Here is a 10,429-nt window from a genome sequence, read left to right as displayed (position 1 = left end):
CAGGTTCACTTCACCAGCCCTTCATCTCCGGCGTTGAAACCCCATCATCGAGTCATGAAGCAGAGACACTCGACACTCCCACACTGACACTCCCATGCTGCTGGCTGATAAGCGGCAAAGCCACACTGATGACTAGGTAGGTACCGTACTCGTTCGAATTTCGCGGTACCAGCGGCCAATCCGGCCCATCCCATTGAAATCTCCGGCTTACCGCTGTCATGCGCCTGAGTCAACCGACTGGTCTCTGGTTTTCTATTTTGGAGGACGAACCCTGCCACGCCAGCATCAGATGGAATGTCGAGCCAGATGGCTGGCAGATGCCAGGCATTTGACACTTGACGCTACTCTCGTTGGCCTGTGATGCCATGCCCATCACCCTATCACACCTATCTATCTGTGGCATGGAAGTTCTCTCGAAGCTCGTGGGGGATCGGGCAAACCGGACGACGTACCCCCAACCGAAAACATCGAAGTCCTCATACCTAATTACAGGTACCTTACACTACGGATATCTTAGGGGATTCCAAAGAAATCGCATCTCGATTCTGCAGGATACCCTACCACTACCCCTCCTTACAGATCCTTGGACATGAGAAAGCAGCTCTGCACAACCCACAGTGCCACCACAGTGACCGCTTGTCACGCATTGGCGACTGGCCGGTCCGATCTGTCCTTCGCTGCTGGATGACGTCGTTTCGTCTTCCTACTTCGGCCTCTTGTTCTGCATCTCACTGCATTTCCCAGACTTTGGTGCTTGGTTGTGTGAGTGGACCACCAACAAATACGGCGCGACCGGCTGGAGCATATCGCAGCTTTCCAATCGGCACGCGGGGTATTGGAGAGGCTTGCATTGGATCGCCCCAGATATCCCTGGCTCGCAGAACGGTGAACCCTGAAAACGAGACGACGAGAAAGACGCGAGACATGCGCCGGGCCAGTTGGATGCCTGTGCGGCCCGCCGTCCTAGCCAGGCCATTCTCTTACTGGTCGCCGTGATCACCGCCGCCGCGCCGCAAGCCATCGTTCAACTACACTTGGACGTACTGGGGGGTTGATTAGCCAGCCCAGTCCAACATTACACACTGGTGCGATTAAGGGCGGGGACTCAAACTTATATACCTATGCGTTGCGCTCCCACACCGTTGGGTTGTTGTTGACCGACGACAACCATCCCAACTCCGTCACTGAAGTTCGTCGAATCTTTGTCGTGTCGGCTCTTCACTGTGGTTCGGCACCGAGGAAAACGATCGTGGAGGTGGCGCATTCCCCCGTCCCCTTTTCCGGGAAGAGTTCCGGGTCGACCTGTTGACTACGACCGACCCCCTTTTCCGACCTTCACCATGGGCGGCGACGATAGACGACCGAGTCTCTCCAGCATGGAGCAGACCAGTACCAAGGCCAAGTTGGGTGCAGTTTCCGGGGTCTATATCCCCGTCTGTCTCAACATCTTCAGCATTCTCATGTTTCTCCGTTTTGGCTGGATTCTCGGTCAAGTTGGGCTTTTGGGCATGCTTGGTTCGTCAGCTACTAACACAGACGCGCTCACTCTGTCTCAGCCCACACTAACAAAATCCCACAGGACTACTCGTTACGGCTTATCTTGTAGACTTCTTGACAACGCTCTCTTTGTCTGCCATAGCTTCAAATGGCGAAGTCAAGGGCGGAGGCGCCTACTACGTAATTTCGAGGTCTCTCGGCCCCGAGTTTGGCGGTTCCATCGGGATGCTCTTCTATCTCGCTCAGGTCCTCAACACCGCTCTCAATGTTGTTGGTCTCATCGACTGCATAAAGCTTAACGTCGGGGAATCTTTTCCCCAAGGCTATTGGACTGTCTACATGCTTCAAACCTTGGCTTTGCTGCTCTGTGCTGGATTGTGCTTGGCTGGGAGCGGCATATTTGCCAAGGCTAGCAATGCGCTGCTTGTCATATTGAGTCTCGCCATTATAAGCATTCCGATATCTTCCGCATTTAAGTCTCCCTTTCGAGATGATGGACTTGGTGTACGCTTCACCGGCTTTAGTATCGAGACGTTGGTTGACAACTTTGCTCCTCATACAAAAAGCGAGTCTTTCAAGGGATTTGAAACCTTTCGGGAGGTCTTTGCCATCCTCTTCCCCGCCACGTCAGGAATCTTCGCAGGGGCTTCAATGTCTGGAGATCTGGTAAATCCTAGCAAAGACATCCCGAAAGGGACTCTCTGGGCGATGATGACCACCTTCATTGCGTACCTGGTTGTAGTCTTCTCCATGGCTTCCACCACAACGCATGCTTCATTTCTCAACAACACAAACATTATCTCGGTCACGAGCTTGTCCCCGCCTTTGATCCTTGCAGGAGAGTGTGCCGTCACCTTCTTCTCCGCCGTGATGGGACTCATTGGTGCTGCCAAGCTCATGCAAGCCCTTGCCAGGGACAAGTTGCTGCCCGGTCTGCTGCCATTCTCGAAAGGAACGAAGAGGGCCGATGAACCAATCCAAGCCATCATTCTCACATATGTGCTCGCCCAGATCGCCATGTTCGCCAACTTGAACCAGATTGCGACCTTGATTTCCATGGGCTACCAGGTGAGCATCCGCTTACTCTATCTTGACAAAGCTTTTTGGAACTGACAGAGAACAGATGACATTCTTCGTCATGAACCTGGCTTGTTTTCTACTCAAGATAGGATCAGCTCCCAACTTTCGGCCTGCATTCAAGTTCTTCAGTTGGGAGACAGCTTTCGCTGGCAGCATTATGTCTGCAGCGGCCATGTTCTTCATCGACCAGACTTACGCGGCTACTGCAGTCTGCTTGCTCATCTTTCTCTTTTCCCTGATTCACTATCTCAGTCCACCGAAGCGATGGGGTGACGTCTCCCAAAATCTCATCTACCACCAAGTGAGGAAGTACTTGCTGCGGCTACGGCCCGAGCATATCAAGTTTTGGAGGCCCCAAATCATTCTGCTCATCAACAATCCTAGGAGCCAAACTCGACTGATTCAATTCTGCAACTCCGTAAAGAAAGGCGGTCTCTATATCCTCGGCCACGTTATTGTTACGGACGATTTCAACAGCGGCGTTCACGAAGCCAGGCTTCAACAGGCAGCATGGACAAAGTACATCTCGGAGTTCTCCCGTATCAAGGCCTTCGTGCAGCTTACAATGTCTCCGACCATTACCTGGGGTATCCGAAACTTGATTCTGTCGGCTGGGCTAGGGGGCATGCGACCAAATATTGCCGTCATGGGATTTTACAACATGGATGAGCTAAGAGATTCTCGACCTTCTTTCCAAGTCCCGAAAGCTCCAAGCTCGTCGAATATGAACACCCGCCCTCAGGCCAAAGCCAAAGAGAGGCCTCCACGCAGGAGAAGGGGCGACACATCAGCGCGTCTGATGGAAGGCATACTGCCTACAGATGTGATGAAGACAGAGGGCATGATGAGTGTGACAAGTTACATGACTATGTTGGAGGATCTCGCTCTGAGATACAAACTCAACGTCGCAATTGGTAAAGGCTTTGAAAATCTGGAAACGCCGCGCAAGGACAAAGCCAATGTCAAGAAGCATCTCGATCTCTGGCCGATACAAATGTCGGCAGAAGTTCTGTCAGATGGGAAAAGTGTCTTGACAACCAACTTCGACACATGTGAGCAGAATCATTGTTTCAATCCGAATTTCGCTAACTCATTTACAGATACCTTGATCCTTCAACTAGGCTATATCCTCTACAGCGTTCCGACATGGCATAAAGTCTACAACATTCGCGTCATGGTGTTCGTGGAGTACGAAAGTGAAGTGGAAGAAGAACGGGCGCGAGTCAAGGCTTTGCTAGACAAGCTGAGGATCGAGGCCGAGGTCATTGTGTTTTGGCTAGCTTCCGGACAGCTCAATACGTATGAGCTCATTATCAACGGCCAAAGCAACGACCTCGAATCTCAGATTATGGTTCACGATATACTAAAGGATGAAGAGTGGTGGGACGACCTGCAGAGGTTTCGAGGCCGTGAGCCAAACCTGAACTCAACCGAAGAGCTCACGTCTTTCGCGAATATTATCGAGTCCACGGCAGGGCGGCCTGGCGTGTTCAATCCGCATGTATCACTGGACGATATTGAAAGTGGACGGCGACCAAGTCTGGTGCACTTTGGGGAACTGCCCAAGAAGCCGACGGTATCGAGGTTGTCCCGCCTTGGCGTCAGTGTTGGAATTCACACGTCTCACTTGGGAGATGAGGTCTTTGAGGACGCCTCTGGCTCCGACGGTGAGATTAGTGATCAGGAGCAACAGCCATCTTGCCTTGACTCCGATTCTGAATTTGAACCTGGTAGCAGTGACTACAGCGAGGACGAGATGCCAGAGGTCGACACTCCTCGGCGGCCGTTGTTACTTGGGCGAGGACGAGGGCGAAGCCAGAGCGACGACTTACTCACAAGTCCGTCGAAACAGAAAAGGAGCAAATCGAATAAGAGCGCTGCACCGGCAGCATCATACGGCACGATGGTGTCACAAGCTCGTTCTGAAGGTCAGGCGGGCCCAAGCCACGTGGGAAGAGTTGAAAACGTGTCAGCGCCTCCAACCCCGCTGGAACGACCTGCGCTTGATCGAAACATATCTGCTCGTTCCATGGGCGGATTCCGGTCGGCGGGCATCAGTACTTACGATGCGACATCAGGAAGTGTATCTGGGAAAGCAACCCCGGCAACAAGGCCAACGCTCTCTCGACAATCATCAGCAGTGCGGTTCTCAAGTCGTCCAATGCCGGAGACCAGGACCGATGTGGAGGGTGTGTCTGGTCCGACAATCATGTTTGCAGACACCACCGAGGAAGAGACGCCGCGGGCGGAACAACCCGCATTCTCAAGACAGTCCTCTGCAGGACGGTTCTCCAGTCGGCCAGTGCCCGAGATGACGGTGACGGCGGCTGAAGAGTTCGAGCCGAATAGTACGTTTGCGGAACCCTCTTGCAGATCACGCAAAGCTTCGGTCGCGTCTACCGCAGATCTAGGCGACGTCCACATGAACATGGCGGAGCTTGTGGGACGCTATAGATTAGACTCGAGACCCGAGGCAGACGGGCCCGGCTCGCCCTATTCGACACAAGGCATCTCGCTCTCGTTCAACGATTTGCCATCGCGAGCGCAGCATGTCATCCTCAATGAGCTGATGCGGCAAAACAGCAAAGATACAGCCGTTATGTTCACCACGTTGCCCGTGCCCACGGAGGGGACTTGCCAGGATGAGCTGGCGAGTGTGCAGTATCTATCGGACGTTGAAGTCCTCTGCCACGCGCTCCCTCCCGTCATGTTGGTCCTGAGTAATAATATGACTGTCACGGTTGGGCTATAGTCTGAACTCGTGGTGGGGCAGTGTCTCAAATCCTACGAGGGAGAACATCCATGATAAGGTCAAACCACGCGGGGGTTTATTCATACTTTGGCGTTTATTTTTTCTCAGGCGTGTCGGCTTATGTCGGGGATCATCACCCGGGACAAAGGAATGTGGTGGTAAACTCTTTTGGGGCCTGCCACATTCCTCAGTGTCTTTGGCTGAAATGAGAAGCTATTCAACTAAGCATTCTTTGTCTGCCAGCGACCGGACCACCATGATGGGCTTGCGTCTGCAGCCTTTACAAAGAGTTTCCCTCGACGGTGCATGAGCAGCTTGAACTCTCGCCATCCAGGTTTTTCTTCCCCTAACTTGGATGCTTGTCAAGAAGAGTGGTTTTCATGGAATCCTCTTCTGGAGCAATGGACATTAAACACCCGGCCCCGCCGGCATTGCCTTCCTCATGGACAATCCCGCAAACAGCCAACATGAATGATCATGGTAGGAAATCGACTTGGACCACGCAATTGTCGCCGTACCTGAAAGGCCTCAAGATCAAGAACCTCATGACGTCTCCTAAATCACCCAAGTCACCGAAATCCCCAAAGTCGCCGAGGTTTCCACTTTCACCCAAATCGCCGAGATTCCCTCTATCACCCAAATCACCCAGAACGCTACCGCCGAAGCTTCTCGACGAGGACTCGTCATTTCGAATTATACACACGCCTGACAGGCCGGAGCGACCGATATCAAGACGGGCCATTCCGAATGACGAGCAGTGCATGGAATTCCTTATGTCTCTGCAGAGGCAAGAGGAACACAAGAGGGGAGGCGTCAAGACGGGCCTCAAGATGTGGCCGTACCCGGACGAGCAGGAGGCCGAGGACCGCAGGTATCTGCGGAGCGTGAGGGTCGAAAGTGTGCACTTGGAGGAAGCTCGTCTCGCGAGGACAAATTCCTCCGGCCCGGCCAAGGTTGTGGAAGTGGGCAGAAGCTCGACCAAGTCGACCATGGCATCACGACGATCATACCACACCAGCACACCCAGTGTTAGCGACGCAGGGGACGTCGAAGAAAAGCCCCGATGCGGTCTTACAGTGGCCGTCGGTGTTGCCCCCCTCTCTCCACCGCCGACTCTGTCCCGCAGTCAATCAAGGCTAAGCTTTCACACGCCAAAAGCCAATACATCTCGCTGGTCCGATGACAGCATCGAGTCCCTCTTCTCGTCGAGAGACATGGACTCGCCATGCCCTCAGCGAGTTACTGTCCGCTCATCCTCCGAGGCGCTGTCACCCACTGTCGTCGGGGACGAGTCTGTTGGCTCATACTCGCCTCCCCTTCTGACGCCAGTGAAAGACCGGCCTGCCACACCGTTCACGGACCCTCGCCTGCGGGCGACATCCGAACCGATGACGCCTCCGCCTTCAGATCACATTGTTCACCAGATGAACATTAGCCCTGAGCCGGTGCCGCGGAAGTACTCATGGCGCTCTTCCAAAGATACGATACTCAATACAGGGGCCCCGATATCAAGATTCCAGTCGTGGCTACCAGAAGCGCGGCCGGAAGAGGATTTCGAGGGGGGACAGCAGCAACAACAGCAATCTGAGCCGGAGGTCTACGGCGAGTGGGCGGATTACTACTTTGAAGACGGCAATTTCTGGGATGACTATTCGGATGGCGATGAGGAAGGAGATGAGACTAAGGTAGAGGAAGAGGAAGATATCGACGCCGTCAAGAAGGAGGAGCAAGAAGTCGGCGACGAAGAAGACGAAAAGGAGGAAGAGAACGAGGGCCAAAAAGACCGGCTTCGGGTCGACGATGAGGAGGTTTATCCGCGTTACGAGAGTTTTATCAAGGATTACAAGAACAACGTCATGAATATCACGGTTACGGAGGTGTGAAGGTTCTTCTTCGACGTTACTTATTTCGCCGATTCGGATTTGGGGAGTTTTACGGATGGGATGATATCTCAATCACCTTTCAGGGGTTTGAGACATTGTAACAGTATTGTACGATCTTGAGATTTAGTCGCGATTACCCACTCGTTTTTTCGGAACAAAAAGAGAGCCTTTATGATTTGTTACCTTTTGGGTCGCCCTGATGCTTGAATGTCATCGACGTCCCTATAATATTCATGTCACATGATTACACTCAACTCCCTTGGACTAACAACTTAGATGAAAATTGACTGAACCGCAATAGGCTAAGTACAGGAACTCCATACATCATGACGGAGACTGAGAGTCGAAATACCGCAACTAACAACAGCATCTTGGGATGCCTCCATCCCTTGACTTCGGATACTACAAGGCGATGTCTCTAGCCCCTAAGCGATACCGACAACCTCCCAGCTCGCTCGGTCGAGGGGATCCCCCATTTCCGAATTCCCATTATGACAAAAAAAGATCGATGTTTTCACTTCTAATATTCGGTCTTGGGGAGAACAGGCTTATCGGGATCAACCCAGTCCGAAGGGCCCTCGATACCGGGCCTGCAGGCCTGGTGAGCCCTTTCCCACCACTGCTGGGTCCAGATGCACGGGGGGGGCGGAAGGCCGCCCCTGCGGGCAGCGTCGTTGCAAATCCTCCAGCGGACGAGGGCCTCTCTGCACATTTTGCGCTCCGGTTGGTTGCAGCACCTTCTGCGGAACCAGGTGTAGTAGGAGCGGTTTGCGTCGGCATGGTCGACGATGCAGAGGAGGGCTGCGAGGAGGAGGACGAAGTGGTGGAGTCTGATGTGCATTTTGTCGGAGAGGGTTGGGTTGTGAGTTGGGTTTTTGGACGGTTTGTTTTGTCTGAGAGTAGAGTGATGTTTGTTTCGAGCTGAGATATTGTGTAATCTGATCTGGCGATGTGTGATTTTGTGACTTGATAGCAAGAGTTTGATGGAGTAATTTTTTGGATAGAAGGAGGAAGATAGGATGGATCGTAGGAAACTAGGTGATTTCCTGAAGTATGCCGACAGAAGGAGGAAAGCGGAAGCTAGGTCTGGTTCGTAGGCCAAGATAGCCATTAGTGAACCCTGAGGATAAGATTCTACAACCTTGAAGAAACCGATAGAGAGTGTGAGTGTGAGGCCATCCAGGAGTCCCGCGTGACTGCAAAGTTGAGGACCTCCATGGTTGAGAGACGTGTTAGTCCAAATTAGGCACGGGGGAGAATCGGTTTCTGTTCACTCCGACCAGTGATACGCAGCATTCCCATACAGGATTATAAACCTGAAATTCGAAACTCTGGATAAACACGATCAGAAAGACCATTGTTTCTTCCACTATCCAGGTCTCCAATACACCGACGATGGCTTCAATAAGCTCGACCTCCCGCGGTGTATGCGGCTCGGTGTGGCCCAAGCTCCCAAGCTCCCCCAAAACTTTCACCTCACACCTGGTTTACCCTTTTGTCTTCCTCACACAAACTTCATCTCATCCACAAATTCCCTCACGCCATCTAGTCATCCTTTCCCCTCATGACGCGCAATGCAGTGAGTCAGCGGCCGGAGAGAAGAACCACACAGAAAGTAAGTGTGCACGCACCGCGGTAGATGCCTCGCCTACCGCCCTGCCTCTTCCGCCGCGCCCACGCCATCTCCCCCTATGCCGCCGTCCTTTTGCCGGCCTGCCGCGATGTACCCTCCGCGGTGACCGAACTCCGCTGGATCAGGTCGCACGTCGCGAGCAGCGGTAGGCAGTCGCCATCAAAGGCGCTTCTGCCCAGCCAAGATGAGCAAGAAGCCCGCGTCGCACGCCTCTGCGCAAAACGCGGCCGCGGCGTACCGCTGCAGTACGTCCTCGGCTCCCAGCCCTTCGGTGCACTCGACATCAAGTGCCGGCCCGGCGTGCTCGCCCCGCGCGCCGAGACGGAGGCATACGCTATGCACCTGGCCGACATGATCTCGCTTGGACAGCTGCCGGGTTTCGAGAGCAGAGAGCTGCGGGTCGTGGACTTTTGTACGGGCACTGGGTGTATCGCGCTCGCGCTGTACGAGCGTCTTACACGATGGGCCAAGAAGCTCAGCGTCACGGGCGTCGATGTCTCGTCCATCGCCGTCAACCTCTCGCGAGAAAACTTGCGGCGCAACGTGGCTACGAACTCACTAATACCGCCATCTCTCGACCTGGAGGTGACTTTCCGAGAAGCAGACGTCTTTCAGGAGGCTGATATGCAGTCGCTTCAACGGTGCGATGTGCTGGTATCAAACCCGCCGTACATATCACGCAAGGTTTGGACCTATGGCCACGGCCAGATGGGCTACTCTGTGCGAAAGTACGAGCCGAAGCTCGCGCTCGTGCCGGGGGAGACGGTGCCCATGTACGATGGGTGTGATCATGCCGACGTCTTTTACGCCAGAATGCTCGACATTGGAAGCTGGCTGCGCACGCGAGTCTTACTATTCGAGGTGGGAGATGAGGAACAGGCTTTCAGGGTCGTGAAACTCGTCAGACGCAATGACTTTACGAGACATGCCTTGTGCGAGCTCTGGAGGGATTGGCCAGACTTGTCGCCCGAAGAGGATGAAGTGAGTTCATTCGATGTCGATGGGGAGATGATTGCTGTCAAGGGCAGCGGGAATGTTCGATCCGTCCTGGTTCGCCCATGAGACAGAGTTTCAAAAACCTTGGATGGATATACACGCGTTTATAATAACATCCCACACTAGAACATGTCAGGCGCTTCCCATATTGCAAAAGGACAAATAATACGTATAGAGTGGTCAATAACATCATTTCCGACTTCATAAGTCGATGATTTATGGCAAAAGCAAAAGAGTATTGCCCAGAGGCGGATTCGAACCGCCGTCAACACGGATCGCTGTATAGAAGAACCACAACGTATCATCCTAACCAACTAGACGATCTGGGCCAGTGGTCATTGATGGAAGAACAGGTCCGGCGACGAGCTAAGGATCGCGCAGCGATCGAGGGTGGGGTTTCTGCCGGTTTAGCGCTAGAGATCCCCTGTTTTCTAGCGGTCGCTCAGCGGGCCCAAGGCCTGTAACCGCTGGAACTCTCCTCGGGGCGATCTTACATGCGTGCCTTAGCTGGCTCACTCCCGTCTTTGTGGTTCACAACTGACAGCTTTATTGAAAGAAGACCAGGCACCTGAACCTGTGTCATGAAAC

At 53.4% G+C, this 10,429-nt stretch overlaps 4 protein-coding genes and 1 non-coding gene across 5 annotated transcripts; 3 read left to right on the top strand and 2 right to left on the bottom strand.

Annotated features, from left to right (window-relative positions):
- Positions 1 to 1,340: 1,340 nt before the first annotated feature.
- On the top strand, positions 1,341 to 5,329 carry BDZ83DRAFT_715737 (amino acid permease; the record flags this gene model as incomplete). Its single annotated transcript, XM_060511778.1, has 4 exons — positions 1,341 to 1,515; positions 1,580 to 2,565; positions 2,621 to 3,629; positions 3,678 to 5,329. The coding sequence occupies 4 exons, from the start codon at positions 1,341 to 1,343 to the stop codon at positions 5,327 to 5,329; spliced, it is 3,822 nt and encodes a 1,273-aa protein (XP_060370330.1).
- A 467-nt stretch (positions 5,330 to 5,796) lies between these two features.
- BDZ83DRAFT_566794 (uncharacterized protein) lies at positions 5,797 to 7,212 on the top strand (the record flags this gene model as incomplete). Its single annotated transcript, XM_060503888.1, has 2 exons — positions 5,797 to 5,924; positions 5,979 to 7,212. 2 exons carry the CDS (start codon positions 5,797 to 5,799, stop codon positions 7,210 to 7,212), a joined length of 1,362 nt encoding a protein of 453 aa, XP_060370329.1.
- A 520-nt stretch (positions 7,213 to 7,732) lies between these two features.
- Positions 7,733 to 8,053, bottom strand: BDZ83DRAFT_747496 (uncharacterized protein; the record flags this gene model as incomplete). The annotated part of the gene is made up of 1 exon (XM_060513446.1): positions 7,733 to 8,053. The coding sequence occupies one exon, from the start codon at positions 8,051 to 8,053 to the stop codon at positions 7,733 to 7,735; it is 321 nt and encodes a 106-aa protein (XP_060370328.1).
- Positions 8,054 to 8,851: 798 nt separating this feature from the next.
- On the top strand, positions 8,852 to 9,907 carry BDZ83DRAFT_566681 (HemK family methyltransferase; the record flags this gene model as incomplete). Its single annotated transcript, XM_060503875.1, has 1 exon — positions 8,852 to 9,907. The coding sequence occupies one exon, from the start codon at positions 8,852 to 8,854 to the stop codon at positions 9,905 to 9,907; it is 1,056 nt and encodes a 351-aa protein (XP_060370327.1).
- Positions 9,908 to 10,080: 173 nt separating this feature from the next.
- Positions 10,081 to 10,170, bottom strand: BDZ83DRAFT_t32. The gene has a single exon. It is a non-coding gene; the product is annotated as a tRNA-His (tRNA).
- Positions 10,171 to 10,429: the final 259 nt, after the last annotated feature.

The sequence above is a fragment of the Colletotrichum acutatum genome (assembly GCF_030867785.1).
Source record: "Colletotrichum acutatum strain CBS 112980 chromosome Unknown BDZ83scaffold_7, whole genome shotgun sequence".
Classification (NCBI taxonomy): domain Eukaryota; kingdom Fungi; phylum Ascomycota; class Sordariomycetes; order Glomerellales; family Glomerellaceae; genus Colletotrichum; species Colletotrichum acutatum.
This window is presented reverse-complemented; position numbering and strand designations above follow the sequence as displayed.